This window comes from Anguilla rostrata, chromosome 7, assembly GCF_018555375.3.
Source record: "Anguilla rostrata isolate EN2019 chromosome 7, ASM1855537v3, whole genome shotgun sequence".
NCBI classification, from domain to species: Eukaryota; Metazoa; Chordata; class Actinopteri; order Anguilliformes; family Anguillidae; genus Anguilla; species Anguilla rostrata.
This window is the reverse complement of record NC_057939.1, coordinates 20,535,466-20,561,781: the sequence shown is the minus strand read 5'-3', so window position 1 is coordinate 20,561,781 and position 26,316 is coordinate 20,535,466. Positions and strand designations below refer to the sequence as shown.

Genomic DNA, 26,316 nt, shown 5'->3' with positions numbered 1-26,316 from the left:
AGTACTATTACTACTACTACTGTGAACACTGTGACTTAGACCCTGCCCCCTCTTCTAGGGCTGCTTGTGGCTAAGCCTTGGCTCCGAACGCAGCTGAACGCAGCCTGGGCCCTTAGGCACTCCTCTCCTGGACTCCGCCCCCCAGGATGTTGAATACCATCCAGGTCCTCTGCTCCGACATCGCCTCGCTCTCTCTGGAGGCCAAGCAGTTTGCCAGTTACACAGAAGGTGATTTTAAAGCATTCGCATCCTGTACTGAAATGGGCTGAACCAAGGGCGGAATGGGCATGCAGGCCAGCCCAGCTTGTGATGTCACAAGTGAGGGCTGATGACATCACAATTGGAAAATGATGGCAGTGCAGTGGGTGGTAGAGAGGCCTAGAGCGCATAAAAACTTGTAATTGGAAGGTTCCTTGGTGGAACACCTGTATGTTTTACCATCTAATCAGGTGTTTAGCCGCAAGTTCTTTTGTGATTGCTAAGCCTGGTGAAGAGATAGCTGGTTGTGTAAGGATCTAGTCAATTGTTGGTTTGGGCAAGTATCTCTGGAAAAGAGCATCTTCTTAGCAAATGTATAATGTACAGATACATTTTTGCCCATTACTAGAACTGACTATCAAAAGCATTAAATGGCCCACAACATGTGCAGTAGAAAATTCATGAATGACCATGAATGAGTCAAGCCTCTCCACACTGACTGAGAGTAGTGCACATGAAAAGGCACTTTTGAATATATATATATTTTGTTTGTTTTTGCTTATTGCTTGCGTATTTTGTTGGAATTTTCACCTCTTGGAATCTAACAGCAGAAAAAACATCATCCTGTAGTTGTACTTGTCATTTGCGACCAGTTGGACAGCCTTGATTGAATTTCTGTTGAAGGGTATTCCACAGGGAATAGACCTCCTCTCCATGGCTGTAATTAAATGAAGGCTTGGGCCCGCTGCTGGTGCAGAATTATGGACGGGGCGTCGGTCGCGCCGTGCTTCCCATCAGAGCCCATATGTCGAGCTGCGCTGGGAGTGTCAGTTTGTAATTACTTTCATATTTATGAAATTTAGCCACGTCAAGTAGCCTCTTTGTGCCTCTAACACACTGTGACTAAGCCGACGCTCACCTCAAACCATACTTTCATCTTGTTGCATTTCACAGCGATGTTAAATCATCATTGTACATTACAATGTCCAAGTTCATTTTTGAGTGCAAGATTTGGTGATTAATTATTCATAAAACATTCTTTTCTTAAATGTATCACATTTAGATTTTTACATTATTCCATTTTATTATTTTGCTATTTGTTAATAACATGTTTTGCTTAATGTGAATTCACCATATTATTTGGTGTTGTGCTTGCATTACTGCAATGTATTGGTTATAACTATCTACTGTGTAAGCCTAATTAATCCCAATGGGTCTGTCGATAGTCATGTCTGTGCATGTAGATGGATTTTATGCAGAACCATGAAAAGAATTTGTACAAACAGCAGTGTGCTACCTAAGACTAGACCCAACAATGTACTGGATACAAGCCCAGTGCCCTCTGTGTAATGCCACTCTGCCACATTTAGCTAAATTCAATTTCCCAATTCTATACAGAGCTCTTCAAACTGTCCTTATAATGAAATATTACTCTCTCTCTCTGCCTGTTAATATTTACTTGTCAGGCTGCCAAATCTTCTCGTGTGTGTGCGTGCGTGCGTGCGTGCGTGTGTGTGTATCTATGTGTATTCGTTTGTGTGTGTGCGTGTGGTTTTCAAATGTGTGTGTGAGAACCTCTGACCATAAAGAGATTCCTAAAAGAGTAATGAAATGCATTCCTGTAGGCTACATGCTGCCAGTTCACCCCCAAAATATCTGTCAAGTACATCCTCTGCACCCACTTCCACCTGCTCCTGTGGAGGGGCGTGCCTGGGACACTGGGCGCTGGGAGAGAGAACTGGGACACTGGGGGATATGACAGGGGGCAGGGACAAGGGGCTGGGATGATGTGAAATTGTCTGATGAAATTATTTATTATTTTTAAATGGACAAATTTTTCTGCTCTTGTAGCGCTCACGCTGTAGCCATTTTGTCAAGAAATTGTATCCGTCTTGACGAATGGTTCGCGCACGCTCCGTGAAACAAACGAATAAATAAATAAAACGCGCGCATTTTTCACCATGAAGCGCCAAATAGCAACGGCTGCTAATGCATGCAGCGGCGTCCTTTTTAATGACACCATTGACTCCTCCTGTATTCCTGTGTGGCTTGAGCTGGAGCTGGTCTTTGATGCAGAGAAATGACGGGACACCTGGGGTTCCCGGTGTTAATAGAAACGGCAGGGGGGGGCCCCTTAAACCCCCCCCCCCACACGACACCTGTAAATGAATCGCAGCTGGTGCAAGAAGGCTGCAGCTAACCATTGCGGTTTGCCTCAGATGTGGCATTTGCTTCAAAAAAAGATTAATGTTACACATTCATAAAACTCTCTAAATAACCTTTTCTGGAATTCCCCGTAAGGTCACTTGAGGGGACTCAAGGGGGACTTTCGGCGTTGTGTACTATAGGTAACAAGGGTTCTGAGTAGGAAAGGTTTTTTTTATCCACAATGCCTTGGGACATAGGGAGTGTTATGTGACATTTTTCTGGCAGAAAGGCTTTTCTCCACATAGCTGGAAGAGAAAGAGTTAACATCACTCTCCCAGCCAGGAGGTGTTGGGCTGAGGATAAGCTTTTGTGCGCATCGACGACTTGTCCTCCTTTTCCTTTCCAATCCAGGTTCGCGCAGAGAACTGCAGCCAGGCTAGTGTGACCAATCCGGGGAGGGTTCATTAAGAGAGGGAATCCGTGAACCAGGACGGAAGTGTGGAGTCGATTTGCCCTTGTGTTTAGTAACCGTGTCCATGGTGTTAGCAGTTACACCCAGAAGCTCTCCTCTGCTTCCTGCACTCATAGCCTAGCCAGTGCTCATTGTGTTGGTGTTCAGGCAGTCCAAGCCTGCTGTGGAGGGAGAGTGCCGTTGGTACACATGCTTACACGCCATATGGAACATGCTGTAGGTTTCCATAGGAACAAGACACGAGAAGCACAGACCACCACCCCCACCCCTTAACTCTCTACACACATACATACACACAACACTTTCTCTTTCTCTCTGTCACACATGCACACACACACACACACACACACCTTGTGTTTGTTAATAGACCATGTGTGCTTGCCGTGTCGACTATGGGTTCATCCTCAGTGCTGAAGTGTGTCGCATGTGGAAGAGGGTGGAGGGGGTGGAATTATGAATTCTGTCAGCACCACCTCCTCCTCTCTTACCTTCTGCTTGTGTACATGTTCATGTGTGCATGCATGTGTGTGCGTGTGTGTATGTGTGTCTGTGTATGTGTGTTCTTGGCCACGAGCTGGCATGTGTACATACATGACTGTATGATGCATGTGTGTATCGAAGAGTGTCATGCATCTATTTGTGAACATCTGTGTGTGTGTGTGTGTGTGTGTGTGTGTGTCTGTGTACGTGTGTTCATTTTATTTGCAAAACTCATCCATCAAAGGCACTTTGCATTTATGTAAAGCAGGTTTAATGTTCCTCCAAGAATTCTCCACCCTTGTTTTTGGAACATCCTTGGACTTATGCCATTTAGTCATTGTCTTATCTCCTGGCAGCCCACATGGAGCTAGCTCGCTGTGCATCTGATACCATGCAAAGACAGTAGTAGCAAATGTGTCCCTTCAGAAAATAGAGTGTTTTTCACAGGAGTGACTGATGCTGTCCTCACCACTGGATTATGAATGCACAAACACACAAACCACGGCTCTAACCAGGCGAGTGTTTCGTCTCAGTAGTGGAATAGCAGAATGCGTGGCATCTGGCTAATATTTCCCGACCATGCATCCAGACTGCTGGTACCAGTGTCTCGGCCGGCGAGGCCGTGCGCAGGCGGTACGTGGGACAATCAGGAAGCAGAACCGCTTCGTAAAACGGCTTTTTCTTCTTCGCTCCTCCTGCCACCGCCCACTTTGCCATAAAGGACACACCGCGTGAGATGACCTGGAATAAGCACCGGTCTCTCACGCTGTTGCCATGGCTACTGTCAAAGGATGCGAGTGGAAGCGCTGCCACCGCGCAGCAGAGCATGATGGGACGCGGATTGGGATGGGGACGGGGCTCGCTCATTACCGGCACAAATGCCAGATCCCATTCGGGAAATCAGGGCAGTTCGGCTGCACCATGTCAGGCAGGTTTAGTCAAATCATACTTCTGATCGTTATCATTCCTATTTACATCTCATTCATGGCATTTACAAACAATTATATAGTATCTATAATTTTTGGCTGGACCACAACATTGGGGCCAGCCCTATAAAAGCGAATGTCTGTGACTGAGTGACTGAGTGATGAAGTTACACCATTGGCCGGCCGAGTTATGAAGTTACACCATTGGTCGGCCGGTCCAGCCATATACTAGGTTTTGACCTGGTCTTGTTATTATTTTCCTAATAGATAACCTTATCCAATGAACCTTATATAACTTCATTTTAACATGTGAGACATTTATACAGGTGCCTATTTACTGGTACCTATTGAATTCAGGTGAAGTAATTTAGTCCATGGTATTACAGAAGTGATCCATCACTGACCATATCTCTGAAGATTCTCATCAGCCAAAAGCACTCACACAGATACTGAACTCACACGTGTGTCTGGGCAGTCCTGCTGCTGGTTGTGTTCCATTTATTTTATTTGTTTTACCTTTTTTCCCTGCCAATCTCAGACCTGGGTCAAATACGTATTTGTTTTGGATTCAAATACTTTTCTACGCTTTACTGATCTTGTCTGGTGTATTGGAACCAACAAAATACTCTCAAAAAGTGCAAACCCCACCTTCTGGTCATATTGGCAGGCTCAATTACACCAGGCAAGATCAATAGAGCACAGAAAGGTATTTGAATCCAGAACAAATACGTATTTGACCCAGGTCTGGCCGATCTGTCACTCATGCAGGGAGTGCTCAGGAATGATGGGATGAAGTCATCAGGTTTTGGAAAGTTTTTGAGAAACACTCCCTGTGTGCTGCCAGTGAGACATCGGTAGATTAGTCTGCCCTGCTACTAGACAGCCACCACAATCAGGCCAATGTAGCTCTGACACTTCATTTGTACCAATCTGAAAAGATGGCCAGAAGTTAGATTTTTTCACCACAGTATGAATGGTCCCACCATAAACCCTACCTGTACCATATCGCCTTTCTAGAGGCACCTCTAACCCTACAATGCCTCTGAGATGACGCACACCGCACACACTCCAAATAGAGCTCAAGGAAATAAGACGTCTCTCAAAAAATATACAGTATAGGGAAAATATCTTGCCAGGAAATGCTTCTATTTTTACCATCTTGCTAATGCCCTCTCTCCCACTCTCTGTTCTGTTTCTCTCATTCTCATTCTCTCTGTCTCTCTCTCGCTCCCTCTCTAACACTCTGTGTTCTGTTTCTCTCATTCTCTCTGTCTCTCTCTCCCACTCTCTGTTCTGTTTCTCTCATTTTCTGTTCTGTCTTTCTCTCCCTCTCTTTCTCTCTCTCCCGCCCCCTTCTCTCACCTCATATGTAGCTTTTTTGCTATTTCCTGTCATGGAACACTTTAATGATTGAATGCACTTATCCTCACCTCCTGAATGGTTGTTTCCCTGTTCCTCCTGATTGACTGTTTCTCTGCACACCCTGATTGGCTGTTTCCCTGCACCTCCTGATTGGCTGTTTCCCTACATGGATGTACTGCTGAAGTGAGGTGTCCCAGGAGACGGGAGGCGTGACAGCAGCGCTCTGGCTCCCGTTCTGGGACATCAGGACGGCGTTCACGGCGCACTGAGGGCCTGTCTGCGTGGCGTCTGTGTGATGTGTGACACCTCGTGAAGAGGGGGGTTATGGGACAGGGGGTGGCCGCCTTAATATGGCCGTGTAAATTAGCTTTTACATGCTCACAGCATGTCAGCATCTGGATTCAATATGCCTCTCTTCCTCAACCCCATCAACACCCCCTACCCTCCCCACTCTGCCTCCACCTCCACTGTGAATGATAAGAGCTTTGTGCCCCTCTGTCTAATTATTCGGATGGGCCCTGGGGGACTATGGGGAAGGGGGGGCGAGCTGTCACACGTGTCCTGCTCCGGTCAGTCCAATCTGGCCCCCGCTCGCTCTCCTGGGTGTCCTGTCCGAGCAGCATGTCCTGGGAAAGTGTATCTCCCAAATCGCTCTTAGGTTCAAGGGACGTCAAACTCCTGGGGTGTGTGTGTGTGTGTGTGTGCGCGTGTGTGTGTGTATGTATGTGTGTGTATGTTTGTCAGTGCAATGCTTGCGTGTACATGCTTGTGAGTCTGTTTTTTTCTCTTCATTTCTATATCAGTTATTCCATCACCACTTTTATTCATTTGTAATTCATAAAGTGGTACACATAACAGCAGACTGGGTTTTTGCTGTGTATTTTAGAGCAAAAGCACAAACATTTTGTCTAATTGCACAGAGGAAATTAAGATTAAAGGAACACACAGGCTGAGGTGTACTGCAGGTCATCTGAATGCTCCTCTGCACATGCTTTAATTCTTCCAGTCCCCTAAACCCAGACGTGGTCCGCCCCACTCTTAGTGCTTTCTGCTTTCCCTCAGTGGGCACTAAATGAGCATTGAATGCATAGCAGCAAATCCAGGAAGGATTTAAAATAATACAGTGGTAAGACCCTTGGGCAAGACATATTATATGCATTGCTCTGTGAAAACACCTATAGCAATGCACCTCAGAATGTATGTAAGGTATAATACAGTGAGGGTCACCGGGTCTGCCCGAAGTCTCAACCTCATTTTTTCCCAGATTCATTATTAACACGCTGGTTGGTTTTAGATGCACCGTTCCCTGGTGTGACCTTTCACCCCGCTTTGTGTGTCTGTGTGCTGGTGTGAGGAGGTGAAGCGGGCCAGGAGCAGGGGTCTGGGGGTCTGGGCCTGTGAGGGAATAAATGAAAGGGAAATGCTGTGCGAATCCAGGGAGTTGCGGATTCACTACGGTGTCAGCAGCCTAATTGCAGCTTTCACTCCAGATGGTAAAGAGGGGGGGCTGTTGGGGGGGCTGTGGGGGGGAAGAAAAGGGGAGGGGGTTCTGATTATTTCTCGCAGATTTCTTTAAATAGAATTTGACCAAGTGAACCCAGGGCCCACGGGGGGCCTGTCCTACTTTCTTCCCGAAGATTCAGTGCATTAAACAGAAGCAATTGAATGGAAATATCATTCTATAGTCCCCAATGGGACATTTTTCATGTTGTTTTCACAATAATACTGTATATAATAAAGCAACAGTAATGAAAAAAAAACAATTATGCTTTGAAGCTTAATATGCCCAGTGTCCTTGGGGGTCATAAAAGTATACAATATGTTATATAGACAGTGCTTGCTGTTTTATAACAATGCAACCTAGTAAGTATTCACTTTCTATATGCAAAGTGTGTTCTTTCTATAATGGTATGTGCAATATACAATTTACACATTGTTCTGTTTTGTAGCAGTACACACAAAATCCACATGTCTACTAAATGCTATTATATGCTAGATTAATTGAACCTAGATAGACATTGCTCAAAGTATTTTATTATAATATGTAAATAGTGATCACATAAATGGGCCTGTATATGCCTGTTTGTGAAGAACAGAGGAAGAGATTTATTTTCAGGAGAATGTGCTGAGCGGTGAACAGTAACGTTTATTAATGGTTTATTAAGGCTGTATAACCGGCATATTACTATTTATTACAGAAGTATTACTCGTTGTTGTTCTTGCTTGTCGCCACCTTCACCAGTCTCTGAAATGAACAAGTCTTGTGGAAGAAAAAACATGACCATAATAATTTAAAATTATTATCACGTGGTTAAAGGAGGGTGCCATAGTGTTTATCAGCTAGTCTCCCTTTGTAAATAAGTGTGCTTTATGATTCATAAATCTACATATGCCCACGTTTAAAAATGAACTGTCAATACAAACATTGTTGTAATTTTCTGAAACTGTCTGTCTGATTTCCCTGCGTGTTTATTTTGTTATTAAATGTTGTATCAGATTAGCTTCTCACAAATGAGCAATAATTTATAAACTGCCACCTACTAGTTATCATTTGAAATGTCAGAAATTACAGTGTTGGCCATTATTGCTGCTTTTATCCTAGTAACACAATGCTGTCAGTCAAAATTAGTCTTTTCTCCTCCCAGTTTCCTGCGAGGAGATAACCTTCTGGAATGAAAAGAGAAAGTGTGCCGCATAGCATAATGGATGGCGTGGCAGGGACTTGCGTTGGTGGCTTCCTGTGTTTTCTGTTAGCATGTTGTAGGTGTAATCGTCGTGCCCTGTGGGCCCAGCATGACAGCCTCTCTCTCCCCACTTTTTTCAGTTACTCATTACCAGGTATGACATAATTGATTTTAAACTGCTCCACTCCCCCCACCCCCCTGCAATATTTCAGGTGGGGCAAATTATGCCCCAAATGTGTAACCCCTCCACCCACCGCTGTCTTCCCCTTACACACACACACACATACATGCACACACACACACACTCTCACACACACACACACACACACATACACTCATCCTGCAGATATTGGTTTTTCCCTGCTGTGGAAGGTGATAATAGTGAAGGTTTATGAGACGGCGTTTATAAATGGTGCACATTGTCACTAATTAGAACAGTTTGGGGTTTTGCACACTGCCACTTAGACCCCCCCATCCCTCCAAGTATCTCTCATTACTGGAACCAGATGCTTCTCTGTTGATTTGGGGAGTGGGGGAGTGATTGGAACCCTTACGAGCTGCCCTATTCTGGAATATGTGGCAACGTTGCTCTGATATGACTGCACGCCCATTGCGGACACATTGGATGATTCCTGTGCCTGTCCCTGGTGCAGTTTCAGTGTTCTTCAGAACCCGGCCGAGTGAGCTTTGTTTCGTCGCTTTCCGGAAGGCGTTCCCCAGAACGTTCCGGAACATGACTAAGCCGCGCGTCACCGTCAGGTTTCTGGTTAACTGCCGGCGCTGCTTTCTCAGTCAGCTGGGTGGCTCCACCGTCTCACCCAATCAGCGCGCTTGTGTTTGTACCGATGGCTGCAGTGGTGCCATGACCCGTTAGGATCCAGCACTGAGCCCCCAGATGACTCACTGGAGTATTTCTGTCCCATGCAGATAGTGATGGTAGCCACCGCTAAAGCTGCGCTAAACAATCACCGGGCCCCTGGATGGGGCTCAGTCAGCAAAGAACTACATTTTAAAAATAAAATTAGGTCAGTAATTTGTTAGTGTCTTGTCTGAGATCTGTTTATCCAAGGAACTAATTATAGAACTGATGGCTAGACTATGAGATGATTGAAAATGTTCACGCGTGAGGGCTGTATTTAAGACCTTCCGGCGAGTGCACGGTGCTGTGTAAAGCGGCGAAACCAGCCGAACCGAGGAACAGGTGAACGCCTGATCCCCGATGCTTAATTAGAGGTGTTTGCGAGAAGCGGGGCTATTGTGTCGTTCAGATTGATGCGCCCTCCCCTCTCAATAAGGCTCTGAGTTCAGCTCGTAGTCATGGCAACCCACGTACAAGACTACCACCCCACCCCACCCTCCTCTCCTGATTGCTTTCTGTGGAGAATCCGAAAGTTGGAGGGGGGTGGGGTGGCGATTTAGCCAGGCATTCCAGGAGAGCAGATCTCCCTGTCTCCAGAACAGGCTGCAGTAATCCATTGTAATTATTCTGTTTTCATTCAAGAATCAGCTTCTCTCGACTGGAGTGGGAGCGTTTGTCTTCTGAAATGAGCTGAACTGCACCCTACTACACTGACATAAATATGTTCATAAAACAGGTATACGTGCAGTATAGTATACACTATATAGCATAATTCTGTGGAGATGCACTGTGCTCTAAAGGAATGGGCATTTCATTTCCTCATACAGGAGATGGGCTTCTGCAATATGCACCCAGGGATTTCTTACACACAATAAAATCAGGTGGCTAATGCAAATTTTCTAATTGAAAGCACACTTAATAAACAGTCTGAATGAGGAAACAGAGAGAGGGACAGGCTGTAGACAGAGCAGCACTGGGTGAGGTGTTTAGATGGTAGTAATCTTGCTTGATAGCCTTGCTGAAGCAAAGAAACAGGCTAGCTTGCGCTATCTATGGATTTCTCTATGGATGTGTGTGTGTGTGAAAGACGCACAGACATCCGGGCTGTGGGAGTGCAGTGAGTGTGACGAGCTGTCTCCCGCATCGGGAGCAGGACACCAGCAGTGACCCGCTTCTTCTTCCGCCGCACCCCCAGCCCCCGTTACTGTGATATTACTCGCTGGTACGGGTCACTTGGGCGGGCCTAACGGAACGCCGCGCTCAAACCCCGCTCGGGCCCAAACCCTGGAGAGGCGTGAGCTGTGTGTGCCGAGATACAGCTCCGCAAACAGGAGGGAACGGGAGGCTCCTGGAAGACGCCGATATCGGGCTTTTCTCCAGGGCTCGAGTAGAATCGGCTTTAGTCTGAGGGGGAGGGGGAGGGATTGGGGAGGGGGGAGGGGGGAAGGGGGATGGGGGAGGGGGGAAGGGGGATGGGGGATGGGGGCTTGCGCGTGAATACCATGCGCTGGGAAGGCTCTTTACTTTCCTGTGTTAAATATTTGGATGACTTTAAAAATAGGAAATGGATGTCGGTTTTCGATGGTAGCGTGCCCAAAGGCTTGTCAAACAGAAAGTCTGAGCGCAAACTGAAGGATACATTAATGCAGGTGTTTGTAACAGGCATGTGCCCTCTTTCCTCCCGCGACACGCAGAAGGAACACTGTCGTTCATGTGACACGTGACAGCTGCACGTGCCCAGCCGGGTAGGTTTACTGTCATGTGATCTTTAATGTGATCAATAAAAAGAAGCAGTCTGCTTTCAAAAGGTTAAGCATTTTTCATTACTGAAATCACCATTGGTGCCTAATCACCCAATTGGAGAAGGGCTGCGTGTGTCACAGCTGTCAGAGTATACACTGATTACACTGAAGAGGAACAGGAAGAGAAAATGATGAGGGCTTTTTGTGTTCTGAGAGCCGATTGGCTGATTTGCATTGGCTGAAGAGGCATTCCACTGGAAGGCTTGTATTATGTTACTTTGGTTATTGAGTGTATGTCTGGGGACGAAGAATCAACCAAAAAAAAAAAAATTTACTAAAAAAACTTGGAGATCAGTGATATTCAAAGAAATATAAAAGTGTTACTTTGCTGTAAAGGTTTATTACAAGCCATGGCAGGAGTAATTTTAAACATTTCAAGTTGCCTAGGCTGCAATGACTGTTTTTAAATCCCCTACAGAGGAGATAAATGTGTTTAAAATGCATATATGGTTATACTGTATACGCACTGGATGTATATGTGTTGTAGGGCTGTGTGCTTTAGCTGGTTTCTACCCATGCCTTTCACTCATTCCCTCATCCCCAGCTGAACTGAATCTGAGCTGTTCCTCCACAGGCTTACTGTAGCTGAATGCTGCCTGGCTGAGCTACCGTAGCATCTGTGACTGTTAGCCTGGAAGGCATTTTCACACTCTATGTGAAACTGAATGGATATGGATTTGTGTGTGTGGGTGTGGGTGTGTGTCTGTGTGTGTGCGTGCGCTTGTGAGTGTGTGTGTTCATGTGTGTGTGCGCGCAGGTTTGTGAGTGTCTGTGCGTGTGTGTGTGTGTGTGTATGTGCCTTTGTGTATGAGCGTGTGTGTGGGCCCTGGATTCTCCACTCTATAAATATGAGTGTGTAGGAGGTTTGTGGGGGAGGTGTTCGAGTGGGTTGAGTACAGTTCTGTGAAGTCTCTTCTCGCCGGAAGCTGTTTTCATACTATCAGGGCCAGAGATTCACTGCCTGCTGGAGTCTCAGACAGCCTTCAGCACTGTTTCCATTTCTTCACTGCACTATGATCTAGTCATCATTAAAAAACAAGATTAAATCTACATGTTGGCGCTGCTGGTGACTCATCCGGTTAAGGCTCCAGTCTTCTAGTGCATGGATACACCCCGCCCCACAGTGGGCACTGACTGTGCCCACTAGCCCCTGAGGGCAACACATAATTGATGGTAGCGTTGCCCATGGCTAAGGAGAGTATAGTCAGCAGTGATGCTCATCTCATAATTCTGTGGTAAATCAGGCACTTGTTAGTTTCTGTTCAGCTGTACACAAAGGGCCTGATTTACTAAGACCTTTAGCACATGCAAAACTAATAATGTAATCAATGATTGGTGCAAAACAAGTACCATAACCAATCATTGGTCACGTTATTGGTTTGCCCGTGCTGAAAGGTTTTGCTCATTCTAAAGGTGCGGCCTCTGTGCGAGCCCGACTTGTGAGCTGCAGGGTGATAAACAGTGGTGAGCTGCAGGGTGATAAACAGTGGTGAGCTGCAGGGTGATAAACAGTGGTGAGCTGCAGGGTGATAAACAGTGGTGAGCTGCAGGGTGATAAACAGTGGTGAGCTGCAGGGTGATGAACAGTGGTGAGCTGCAGGGTGATAAACAGTGGTGAGCTGCAGGGTGATGAACAGTGGTGAGCTGCAGGGTGATAAACAGTGGTGAGCTGCAGGGTGATGAACAGTGGTGAGCTGCAGGGTGATAAACAGTGGTGAGCTGCAGGGTGATGAACAGTGGTGAGCTGCAGGGTGATAAACAGTGGTGAGATGCAGGGTGATAAACAGTGGTGAGCTGCAGGGTGATAAACAGTGGTGAGCTGCAGGGTGATAAACAGTGGTGAGCTGCAGGGTAATAAACAGTGGTGAGATGCAGGGTGATAAACAGTGGTGAGCCGCAGGGTGATAAACAGTGGTGAGCTGCAGGGTGATAAACAGTGGTGAGCTGCAGGGTGATAAACAGTGGTGAGCCGCAGGGTGATAAACAGTGGTGAGCTGCAGGGTGATAAACAGTGGTGAGCTGCAGGGTGATAAACAGTGGTGAGATGCAGGGTGATAAACAGTGGTGCAGGAGGAGAGCAAGTGCATGTCTGTACCCTTCAGAATAACCAGATCCAGTAATAAGTCCTGACATAGGACTGAGCCTTTCAGACTGGGGGAAAAGGTAAAAACAAAAATCTACACCTGTGAATTGGTTTCTTTTTCATCCTGTTCAAAAAAATGACGTTTGTCCTGCAGCCGTTTATTAAGTCTATGCAGTCACTGGCCAGAGAGCGACGCGCACACTGCAAACACACCGTTTCATTACCCCTCAGGGACACAAGGATTGGCCAAAACACACACACACGCTCACCCTCAGGACAACAAGCAATGATGGACTATCTGCCAGTACGGCAGTGTGTTCTCAGCCTGAATCAATCGTGCTGTGAAATGGCTTTTTTTTTCTCTACGGGGAAAATGCAGTCAGTTTGTGTAAATCTCAGATTTTCCCTGAGCTTCTTTCTGTGCACTTTCAGTGCAATCAAACTATAAAGAAGCATTTTGTTCTGTCCGTAAAGTGGCTTGACTTTTGGTGGGTTTAGTGCCCGATGATGATGTATTTTTGCTCTCTCTGACTGCCCTTTTGGTTTTTAATTGACGTGCTTGCATGCTAATTTAATTACACAGTATTATGAGCAGTGCAGTGGGTGGCACCTATACAGTGGGTTGATCCTAAGAAAAGTATTTATAAATTGTTTATATGTGTTAATAAATTGTTTATAATGGTTGCCAGACTGCTGTGCATTAACATGTGAACGGAGTGTACCAACATAGGGCCACGTATAAATGGCAAAATACATATCCTATTTAATTTCTATGAATATAAAAATTGCTAGAGATTGAGTGTTTTAGTTTCTCTTGAGAGAAAAATATTGGGTCCATTGAATATTGGTATCTACTGCCAAATGACATCAGCATCACCATTGTGCCATTTTTAAGGTGATTATGCAGTGATGTTCCTGGATAATTTCTTCCTTTTATGGTTTCACACTGTAACTGTCAATTGATATCTTTGACATATTAATTTTTGAAGATAGACATGTTTGATCCAGGATGCAGTTAATTATCAAGATGGCAGTTATAAATGAATAATGCATTCTGAAGCGTTCCAGTCTTTGTGCAAAAAATAGAGGCAATGTCTTGCCAGAAAATGTTTCTATTTTTACCGTCTTGCTAATGCCTCTCTCTCTCTCTCTCTCTCTCTCTCTCTCTCTCTCTCTCTCTCTCTCTCTCTCTCTCTCTCTCTCTCTCTCTCTCTCTCTCTCTCTCTCTCTCTCTCTCTCTCCTGTTTGCCTTTCAGCTGATATAATTTCCACAGTAGAGTTTAACCAGACGGGGGAACTGCTGGCGACCGGGGACAAGGGGGGTCGAGTGGTCATCTTCCAGAGGGAAACCGAGGTAGAGTACAAAGGCTTTTGTCTGTGGTGTGTCAATGTCTCAGTTTTAATCACAGCCATTCATTCTAACTGCCACGCCAGTTCTCAGAGCTAATCGGAGGCAGGCATTCACAGTAATATGCCTGTCTTCAACCTAATCAGAGATAGGCATTCAGCCCCAACACCCAAGGGCTGGGCCACAGTAATTAGAATTCCTGATTACCTGTACATTTAAGAAATTCATACTTGGTGGGGGTGGGGGTGGGGGGTGGGGGGGGTGATAATTGGTTAATCTCCTGTTATCGGAAGTTGCAAGTCCAAACTAGCAGATCTGTGATTAATTTCTCTCATCGAAGCTCAACAGAAAGATCCCCTCCCATCCCCCATCCCTGCATTTGAATCAACCCCTTCACTGCGCCTTACCACATATCCGTTCTCTGTTTGATGCAGTGTGGTCAGCATGAGGTCACGGGCCCTGACGGGTATATACTGCTGGGATAAATTTCACCCCACCAACACAAACATGGCTATTTAAGAGAGCTGTACATTTGGACTGTCTTATTCAGAAACTTCCAAGGAGCCCCAACTCTCTGTGTTGCATTTGATTGTAAGCACTGAAGGAAGAGTTGAGAAGAAAATCCATAGCCGCAGCTGACAGTGTACTGCTGTGGACGAGCCGCTTTCTACGCTGAAGGTCACATAAGCTTATGAACCTGAGCTCATATCAGATAAAACCCCTGGCATTCTGAGCCTCACAGCATGGGGAGGGGGAGGGGGGTGCTGGGGGAAGGGTGGGACAACCACGACCGACCTCCCAGGCTACAGGCCTGTCATTAGTCAGCAATTAACAAGAACGATTAACCTTTAAAAGCGCTGCGATCGCTCCGCTCTTTCTCCGGCACTCACTCGTTCAGACAACAGCAGTGGCTGACTGCACGCGGTAGCCATGCCGGTGCGCTCTTCCTCCAGCTTTACCCAGAATTCCCCCAGGAGAGGAAACAGCTTACCTCACAGCTTTTCGAGTACAACTGATGCCTCAGTCAGGCATCTCTCACTGCACCTCCTTATTGTTCTTTTTTAAATTAAATGTGTAAAATGATGTGTACATACACATAAAATAAATATGCTTCATTATGCTGTGGTTATTTCACATATTTATCATATATAGGTTGGCTAGTTGAAATAAATTTGGTGGAACTCCAATAATCTTCAAAAACATGTATATTTGAAAATAATTAACTACATTAAATTGTAGAGCCTAACACCTCAAGTAGCCTGATGTTCTGGCTATGCCTTTTTCACTACTGTGAGCATTAGAAGCGACCTTTTACAGCATATCCATAGAGATCAATTAGCACTCATGAACTCCCCTATAGGTAAGAAAGCATGACAAAATAGTGCACCTGTGTGGAATCGTCTACAAGAGTGATGATACACTGAACAAGAACAGGGATGTTTTCCAAACACTAAATGAAAGAAGTAAGGCAAATTGGTGGCATACATCATAGTTCTTATTTTGTTTGCAACCATATGGTCTCATAGCTGTACACATATATGATGGAACTCAGCTAAATGTGTTTGAAAGCAAATGAAAAGAAATCAAATGTAATGATCAACAAACTAGAGCGAAGCAACAATATACACAAAGCATATGAATGGCTGTCTTTAAGGAACTGGGTGGTTAGGTTACTCATTATTATGTTAACATATATTTTGTATCTCATATAATAGCCGTTATCATAAAAGGAAAGAATCTTATTATGTAGCAGGGACATGGAATAGTGGCTCCACACAAGGTAATGATTATGCACACAAATCGCTCAACCCTGGATGTTCCAACAGTGCTCCTCCGTCATCACAGTAACTATATTAAAATGTATTCAAATGAAAACGGCACATTCTTATTATCGATGCCATGTGATTCGTACCTGGAGAGGGGTGTGACACCCTCTCCTCCGCCCTCCGTCAGTTTCGCAAGGTTTAATCTTCCGTCAACTGGCGCTGACGGTACCGCCGCAGAGCCGTGATTGGCTGCGGCTCGACACAGACCCGGCTGGGCATTAGCATTAGCCCAAGGTTACGCTGTTCTGACTCAAATTAAATGCTTCAGACTCAGTACAATGTCATCTGGAGTTCAGACTGTTGTGTTGGTGAATTAAACTCTTCGTTAAGGTAAAGGGGTTGTGTGTTCGTGCTTTGTGAGCAGAAAATAAAAAATAATGCTCAGAATTTGTCACATTAAAGCCAAACGTATGAGCAGTAAATTAGGAGGACACAGAAATGTCTTCTTAGAACTAGTTTATCTTTATAAATTTTTAGAAAATAAAAGTAGTTTTTTGATAGAAACTATTTTATTCCTATCTGCTAGCATGTTCATTTATATTTTACATAAATAACAATGAGCAAATATTATGTAGCATTTGATAATTGTTTTTATGTAAGTTTGATTTGAATCACACAGTAATATGAATATTAGCACTGCAGTGGACAGTTTACCTTTGCATTGCTTTTGTGCAGTTTCACAATGTTAATTAAAACATGGCAATTGTCAAATGTAAAACTCCGTAACTGTGGTCTGGTTTGCAGAGTAAAAATGAGCCTTACTGTCCGGGCGAGTACAACGTTTACAGCACCTTCCAGAGCCACGAGCCCGAGTTCGATTACCTGAAGAGCTTGGAGATCGAGGAGAAGATCAACAAGATCCGCTGGCTGCCGCAGCAGAATGCCGCCCACTTCCTCCTCTCCACCAATGGTAAGAGATTCTGTTCTCTGACTTTGCAACCTGGGAGTGGCTTCTCTGCAGAAAGTTGTGGATGAGGGTATCAAAACATGGCATTGTTTTTCGTAGTTGCTGATACAATAGAAGGCAAAAGAATCATATATAAAAAAATCTCCACCATTAATTGTTTCACCCCTGTCACTGAAGCTGTTTTATATCTCTTTCTTACAAGAAGTTGCAATATGTTGCATGCTGTACAGGAATACTGGGCTCTAAATTATTCAAAGTCAGTTATAGTTCTCACTATTTCTTCAAAACCACAGTGTGTACAAAAGCTGTCTTAACCAGTATACTCTTTTCAGTTATTTCAGTTTATTAACTGAAACGCAGTGCAGAAATCTGATGCATGTATGAATCGCCTCAGTCCTTTCTTTCAATCACTATTTTCAGCGGTATGGCCAGGTTCTGAGCTCAGAGGCAGATATTCACGGCGGGTGTGTAAAACGGTCTGCTTTCTCTCTGCTGGGGATTCTCTCTCACTCCCCTCTGGCCGTGAATCAGACTCTCGCGTCACGTGACCGCTGCGCTTTTCGGCGTGTGTTAGAGGATCCTGATTCGCCGGCCTGCAGCGCACTGCCAAACACTGAGCTGTGAGTGGCACGGGAGAGCAGGCCAAGACATGGAGAGGAGAGACGTGTGGGGAGTAGCAGACGAGGAGCGGGGGATGAGGAGTGAGAGTGGTAGAGTGCTGGAGGAGCTGTGAGGCGGAGGGAGAAGAGGTGGAGTGCTAGAGGAGCAGGGGATGGAGGGGGAGAAGTGGAATTCTGGAGAAGTGGGGATGGAGGAGGGAGGGGTAAAGGGATGATGAGGAGGAGAGGTGGAGTGCTAGAGAAGCAGGGGATGGAGGGGGGTGAGGTAGAGGGATGAGAAGGAGGAGTGGTTGAGTGCTATAGAAGCAGGGGATGGAGGGGGGAGGGAGCAGCCCAGCTCTCAGTTCTGTCCTGGTGCTGATGGCCGTGGGGGTGGCACTGACCTCAGATGGGGGAGCAGCTGTGTGTGTGCTCCTGCTGTGACAGCATCTCCCCTGGCGCAGTGCTCTGGGGTTGGGGGGGGGGGGGGGGGCAGGAGAGGACATGGCTGGACTGTTGTGGGGGGGGGGGGGGCAGGTGGGCCAGACATTACCACACAGTCCCCTGCAGTCTCCCTGGGGCATCTGGAATCACAATACCCATAACCCATCACACATTGAACAGCAAACTTCATACAATACACACAGGTAACACTACACCTAAATTAATACACAATATACATCACCCGTCATGCAATGAACAGCACTTTATACAATACACACTAGTAACACTACACTTTATTTAATACACAATACCCATCATACTGTCAACTCCACATTTCATTTATGGCCCATAACCCATCTCAGCAGTAAACACAGCAGTAAACACATAATACACATTGCACATACTGAACCATACTCACTGTTTGCAGTTTAGTTACTGTTCTTACATCATTTATATTTGTGTTTTTATTATCTTGTATCCCACTGTGAACTCTGAATATCACATATTATACATGATGCATCACACAATGGCTACTACATACTGTATCACATAATATCTAGCACACAACTGACACCTGCAACATGTTATATGTACCACATAATTCTTCAACTATACAAATTCTGTTTATAAAGATGACTGACAGACACTGCAGAGGGGAAATAGATAGAGAGGTAGACAGACAAAGACAGGCAGAGATAAAAGCACAGACAGGCAGAGATTGAGGGAACAGACAAAGAGAAGGAGAGATTGACATACAGAGGAGATGCACGTGGGCCATGATTAGAATCATTTGTGCTTATGTATGCATTCTACGGGCCTGTGAGTATGAGCTCAGAGATTGACAGGTCAGAGTGAATGTGGCGTGTCTGGCGAAGGGGGCCGCAGTATTGTGGGTGGAGTTAAAATGGGGGGGGCGGGGCTTTGATTCATTGCCCTGTCATTCAGTTTGCCTTTGATGGATGCCTCTCCTTTCTGTATAATACAGGGGGAATGTAACCAATGACACAAGTCTGATCAGGAGAGAACAGGTCCAGTTATGATATCTTAATAATGGAGAAAAATAGAAATTTGTATGCAGCTGGATTATTGCCTCCAAAGGCATCCACCAGACCCAACCAGCCATATGATCAGAAGGCTCAGTTAAGGCTCAGTTCCCACATTGAGCCGAGATGCCTAACCTGAAATATTTCTGTTATTGTCCAGCGAAATATGCTATGTATTTTGCATGCAATGGGTGAAGTGTGAGAATTAAGCAATGTAATGTAATTCTTGTGTCTAAATGATGGAGAATCACTTGATCTTGGTGCCCTCAAATATATGGTTCCAAAGTGTTGAAAGGGGATTCTGACAGCCAAAAAAAAACATATTCAGGGCCCCCATGGCAGACAGTCTGCCCACTGTATCAGTAGATCTCTGTCCACTCAGTAACAGGCTAGGGACATAAATCATGGACTTGCCATAAGATTCCATGATGAGATCACTGTAGGACACCAACAAGATACACTGCACTGATAGTACAGCAGGCTAGCTTGATGCACTACACCGATAATGTAACCAACCAATGAAATGTGACGCACTGATAATGTTACAGGCCAGTGAGATGCATCACACAGATAATGTAAAAGGCCAATGAGATGCATCACACTACTAATGGAACTGGCCAATGAGATGCATCACGCTGATAATGGAACTAGCCAATGAGATGCATCACACTGATGATGTGAAACAGGCCAGCAAGGTATACCACGCAAAGGCATATAGGCAGTCAACCTGGCTAGCAAATGCATGTAAATAATTCAATAAATACCTAGTCTCAGGATGGTCTGTTTGGGGAGGCCCATGCACCTTACAGGAGCAGGTTCCACATTCTCCCAATGTCTCTGTCCCAGATAAGACCATTAAGCTATGGAAGGTGAGCGAGCGGGACAAAAGGCCCGAGGGGTACAACCTGAAGGATGAGGAGGGGCGGCTGAAGGACCTCTCCACGGTGACGTCCCTGCAGGTGAGGACAGCGGCATTGTGGGTCAGCAGGGTGGGTCGTGTTCCAACTCTAATGACTGCAGGTTCAAATCCCAAGGTGGAGCACTGCTGTAGTATTTCTGAGAGCGATGCATTGCTTAATTGGAATTCCTCTAGGAAATAACCACAAATGTAAAATGTATTACATTTTAGCTGTTTAATTTAATTTGGATCTAATCTGGATAATTGTGACTCTTATGGAAGTAATAATTCTTATTATTTTGTTCTGGGTTGTAATGATCTCTTTTACGTTTGGAGTGAAGTGGAGATTTATCAAGGCACCTATAATTTGTGGAATAGACTGAAGCTGTGATCATCACGAAATGAATGGCAAAAAGACCAGTAACTGCTCAAAGGGCGTGTGCAGTCAGCCGCTAACATCAGAAAGGCAAGGCTAAGCCGTCAGGGTCTGTGATCACTTTATTCTGCGGGAGATCAAAGGGCCGGTCCTCTGATCTGCCATGCCAGCAGGCTCTCTTTAAGGGCCCCGGGAACTCAATGAGACGGCCCTGCGCATCCGCGTCTGTGCGGCTCGCCCAAGTAGGTCGGCCAGCACAGGTGTGTGTGTGTGTGTGTGCGTGCGTGTGTGTGTGTGCGAGGTTCTGCATGTGTGTGTGCGTGTGTGTGTGTGCGGGCGGGCGTGAGGTTCTGCGTGTGTGTGTGTGTGTGGGTGTGTGTGTGTGTGCGGGTGCGAGGTTCTGCGTGTGTGTGTGTGTGTGTGTGTGTGTGTGTGTGTGTGTGTGTGTGAAGCTCCGCGTGTGTCAGGGAGTATGCTCTGCCAGAGAGGGAGAATGGGTAATGTAGGGAGAGCAACACTGGATGCTATATGATATTACAGTATCCATGTTTCAGCAGAGGAAGAAGGGGATAGATGAAAAAGGATTAGAAAGGATGGCGTGAAAGAGGAGAACAGGAGAAGGTAGGGAGAAAGAGGGGGTGGGAAAAGGCTTGGAGTATGAGAACATGGTAAGGTAAAAGGGAAGAGTGAGAGATTTTTGCAGACTGAGCTATTGAGAACTCTGATGCTAGTCTCCTTCAAATTCTTACCAAGGGAAAGCTGCTTGGCGACAGTGAAATTTTAAAAATAGACTACTATTGTTTTTGGGTTGAACTTGAGTTTTGAGGAGTCCTGATGGTTGATGGTTATTCTCCTCTCTGTGAAGACAAAAGCCCTTTGTTTAAGCAGCTTTCTTGAAAAAGGCACATTTTTAGAGAATGGGGGCAGCCCTGCTCCCTTCTTCTCTTGACTGTTCAGAGATTAATTTCACGCTAGGCGATTAGTGTGTGTCTGTGTGTGCATGCGTGTGTGTATGCGCACGTGCGCGTGTGTGTGTGTGCTTTTCTGTCTGTGTGTCTTTGTCTTTTGTGGAGATGTCAGTGTTGCTTGAAGATGAACCCAGAATAAGAGGTAAATGCTCTATTCTCTCTTCTCCCACCTTGCTCTTCTCTCGTATCCTCCCCTTTTCTTTCTCCTCTCCCTCCCCCTCCTCTAATCTCCTCTCCTCTCTTCCAGTGCCTGGGTTCCCTACATGGCTGCTTCGATATCCTGTGCACTGTGTTCATTCTGAAATATTTGGGCAGCTTTGGTAAGACAGAACCACAGTGGTTAAGTTGGGCCTGACTGGGCGTGGCTGGTTCTCTCTGCAGGTGCCGGTGCTGAAGCCCATGGACCTGATGGTGGAGGTGAGCCCCAGGAGGGTGTTCGCCAACGCCCACACCTACCACGTCAACTCCATCTCCGTCAACAGCGACTGCGAGACCTACATGTCCGCCGATGACCTGAGGATCAACCTGTGGCACCTGGGCATCACTGACCGCAGCTTCAGTATCCTTAACACGAACGTACATAACTGAGCACAACTATATATACCCTATCCTGTTCCTGCTGTACCTTTCAGTTACCTGTACTAATCTCAACAGACACTTCACTGAGCATATACTTGATTAAATATTACCTTATATTCATAATCATGTCTGTATCTATGCATTAAGCTTATATTTATATATTTCTATGAATATGTGTTTAATATATAATGTATTCAGGTGAAGTACCTGATCGTATTCACACTGACTCTTCCATGGGATTCAATCCCACAACCCTCTGGTCTCAGTGTCATATTCAATACACCGTGTGACTATTGTTTCTTCCAAATTTATTTGAGGCAATTAGAATAGTCAAAGTGATTATACATTTCATATTTATGAATAGTGAGATGCTCTATTAAATAGGCACTTGCTAGTGGTTGCACACAATGTCTTGTACTACTGCATCTAATTCATCAATTTCCATTTCATACCCGTCATTTCAATATGGAGGAAAAGCTGAGGTTGAGACCAAAGGTCATTGCAACTGATATTTATTTTAAAAGATCAAATAACAGGCTAACATTGTTACTGATGAGCCCAGCAGTTATATATTATGAGATTGTGTGAGACAGGATATTGTCTCTGAGATCATGGAAGCCTGCCTGGGATGCATGTGTTGGGGGCGGGGGGCAGGGGGTATGGAGGGGGTTTTGTAGGGGGGGGGGGGGTGGGAGAAGCAGGTGAGGGTAGTTCTGCAGGGAGCCTTGTTGTTGAACAGCAGGGTGCCCGATTCGTTAGACAGGCCAGATTTTAATAGCCTTCGTTGTTTGGAATCCGCTCGCGGTGCCTGTCAGCTCTGAGACGCGTTTCGCTAGCTGACCAGACAGCGGTGTCTGTTTACCGGGGAGAAGCCTGGCGAGCCGGGCCTGCGGCTGGAGGCTGAGCGATCGTTAGCCTGACGCCAGCGCGCTGAAAGGTCCCCGTTGTCTGAGTGTTCCTGTTCTCGGATCTCCCAGACGCTCCTTCCTGTCCTCTGAGAGCTCTTCCGTCTACGTGCCGCTCCCTCTCTTCCAGGAACTTGTGCCCTCGAGCTCCAGGTGGGGGGTGAAGAGAGCAAGAAGGAGACATCTGCTGTAATTGAATGTCTTACGTCCCGACCGGGCATGAGCACGACCTTGATCTTGAGCCTTCGCCCCCTCCACCCGTACCCCTACTGAGCCTAACTTCACCTCAACGTCCCCTCCGTCTCTCACGCGCCACCCTTCACCCCCATCCTGGACCTCTTGCTCCTCTCTTGTCCCTCATCTGCCACCTCCTCTGTTACCTCCCCTCTAGTTCCACGCCTCCCCCAGATAAGCAAGGTGAGGCAGAGGTCAGCAGCCATTAAAATCCCTGCTTAGGAGCGCTTCAGGAGTCCGAAGGCTTACGTACAGTAGCTTAGCAGACACACATTTACGCACGCCTTCATATTTTGGCTGGTGTGGCTTCACGTCTTTCCAGTTTCACGCACTTGCGCTGAATACTTAATTGTTTTTTTATCTTTGCAATGACTTTGAAAACTGTTGACTAATAAATAATGAGTGTAGGCTAACTGAACATTTAGGCTGTTTCACGCCATGTTGGAACTTTTTAGCACAAGTCGTTTGCGCTGACGAGCAGTGTGGGCTTTGAGAACTATGAAGAGGATTGTCTGACTGTGCTTCTTATAGAATTATTGAGAGGGGGCATGGAGTACCATTAAAAAGAAGGCAGATTTTCATGTGGACATCAAAGCTGTAGATTAGAAAGGCAGATGAGGCACAATTAAACAATTGACACTGAACACGCATACACAAGCACACGCATGCACACATGTTTGTACATTTTTTAATAGAGCCTCATTTGTGTGTGTCTGCAGCAGTATGTAATTCACACTCCTCCACATCCTCCCATCATTACTGACATCTTCGCGGGAGCCCTCTGGCCTTCCACAAAGCTCGGCCTATCAGGAGAAAACATGCCAGCTCATGCCTCGTGGCGGACGCTTATTGTATTTTTGTTTCACTACTCATGAGAATCACCCCAGCCCTCCCTACATTACAGAGACTGTGAAAGCACAATATGTACAGAGGCCATGTTATCGCCTCCCGCGTGTCAGACGCCCTCGAGGCATGATTGTGGTTAGCTCGTGCGTTTGGGAGCTCATATGCTTTTCACTGTGTACATAGTGTTCTATTTATTGTGCTATTTTTGTGATGGCTACAGCCGTCGTTGGGAATACCGGAGTCCTGGGTTTGAACTGGGTCAAGCCGGACTGGAGTCCCACTCTCCGCTGTTTACATACAGCAGGATGAAGTGGCCAGGATAACTGAACTGCCTCTCAGGCGCCATATTGTTGGAAATGAATCCCCTGCTTCACAGGTGGAAATGGAGCTTAATGTACAGTAAAGGTTGCCAGTGTCCTGGGGGCCTTATAAAGGTTGCCATAACAACAAGGCCTAAGCACTCCTCCATACCAACCTGGATTCCACTCAGAAGACTTCAGTAATGACCCTATAACTGGGTATATGTGTTATTATGATATTTCATTTTTATTATTATTTGTTTGGTCATTGCTAGTAGTCATTAGTATTTCCTTAGCAGATGTACTGACGTTTTCCCCAATGATCCAACTAGACAGAATGTTTAGCAGCTGAAACAATCAGTTTATTTAGCAAAAAGGTTCATGGGTATCACGGCAGTGCACCTCCTTCCCCCCTAAAACAGCCAACCTGCAACAGTCTGATTAAAACCTGAAATCCATAATCACTATCTCACATTGACTCCCAGTACTGTGTATATACCCAGCTTTGGGGAGGTAAACTACAATACATAAGTGTTACTCTCTCCTTTTGAAATGTATTCGTTGCTAAAAGGGGAGTGATTAATGTGTGTGCAGCATTATAAAATGCTAATTTCACCGTAGTTGAAGCCAGAGAGCTGTGCCCCCATCACTGTCACATGGACCGCCATCCCAGCCTTCCTGGGAAGACTCCGACATCTGCACTGTGGGCTCTCTCTGGAAAGAATGAGGGCGAGCTGATGAATGGAGTGTAGAAGTGGGGCGGTGGTGTTCTCTCTCCCTGGTGTGGTGGGACAGGAGCAAGAGTTTAATGCGCTGTCAGGATTATTTGGGGGGGGGGGGGCGATGAAGCCCAGAGGGTGTTAGGAATGCCAGGATCACAGATACATTTGCTTACCCAGCCCCTGGGTGCTAATATCTCTTTCTTTCTCTCTCTCTCCCTCTCATATATATATATATATATATACTCATAAATGTACTGTTTGTATATGTACTTATATACAATTTTAAGTATTAAAATTTTTTTGACAGAATGAGTGTCTTGAATGACAAAAGGATTTTGCAATGAAAATATTTTCAAGAATATCATTTCAACCTTAGGTCTCTTTCTCCTCTAATTATTATCCCAGTTTTCCAATCTGTTTGAGGGATTTTAAAAGCACCCTTGTGGCAAGCGTGGACAGACTGCACCAGACTCTTTCATTTCACACCTGGTGCTCAGTTCGTATATTCAGCAGTTTCAGTGAAAGTGCAGATTTGGCAAGTGCTGATACATATTTTAATCAAATTACAGTCTATTGAATATATTCAGTGACCCTGATTTACTTTACTGTTGCTTAGATTGCATTGCACTGAACGTGCTGAGAATCTTCCCTGTTTTGTGGGAGAGGGCTAAATTGGCTCTCTCAGGCGCTGACTCTGCTACTGTTGGTGTTTGTACTCTATGTGGTAACCCTTAATCCCAGCTGCAGCTGTAACCTATTTTGCTATCTGAAAATGCCCGAAGCTATATTTTGATTGTTTTTCCAGAGAACGCTCCCTTAGTCCCTATTTTCTGTCATTTTTCATTTGGACACCCTCAACTGGTGGGGAGTATTCAGGGAGGTGGACTAGTCCGTAATGGAACATCCTCATTTTCTCAACGCCTGTTTTTTGGGCAGCAGTGTGGTTTAGTTATTAACAGTTTGGGCTTGCAACCAGAACCATTTCAATCAATTCCCAGGTAGGGCAATGCCACTGTATCACTGCAAGGCATTTAACCTTAACTGTTTCTGCAAAATATCCAGCTACAGGCATATATAATAAATGGATGTACAGTACGCACACACACAAATACAGTACACACACACACACACACACACATACATTAATGCTTGTGTCTGCAGATTTTCGCATTTGTGTTTTTGTGAAAAATAGGTTGCCATGTGCAGGAGTCTCAAAGCAGATGTGGCTTCATGGAATGAGGGCAGCGATAAGAAGGTTCTAGAATGCCTTGCAATATCCCATTCAACTGAATCCTGACCTAGAAACGG

The 26,316-nt window shown here is 45.6% G+C and overlaps 1 protein-coding gene across 3 annotated transcripts in view; it reads left to right on the top strand.

Moving 5' to 3' along the window:
* The window catches only part of LOC135259338 (serine/threonine-protein phosphatase 2A 55 kDa regulatory subunit B gamma isoform), a 99,498-nt gene that overhangs the window by 49,352 nt on the left and 23,830 nt on the right, over positions 1-26,316 (top strand). For 2 of the 3 annotated variants that reach the window (XM_064343589.1, XM_064343588.1), the window contains exons 2-6: positions 59-228; positions 14,271-14,368; positions 16,933-17,098; positions 20,028-20,140; positions 21,805-21,982. In XM_064343589.1, coding sequence (XP_064199659.1) covers positions 147-228; positions 14,271-14,368; positions 16,933-17,098; positions 20,028-20,140; positions 21,805-21,982 — 637 coding nt within the window. In that variant the 5' untranslated portion in view covers positions 59-146. The remainder of the gene's footprint in view (positions 1-58; positions 229-14,270; positions 14,369-16,932; positions 17,099-20,027; positions 20,141-21,804; positions 21,983-26,316) is intronic. The other variant, XM_064343590.1, reaches the window with a different exon arrangement.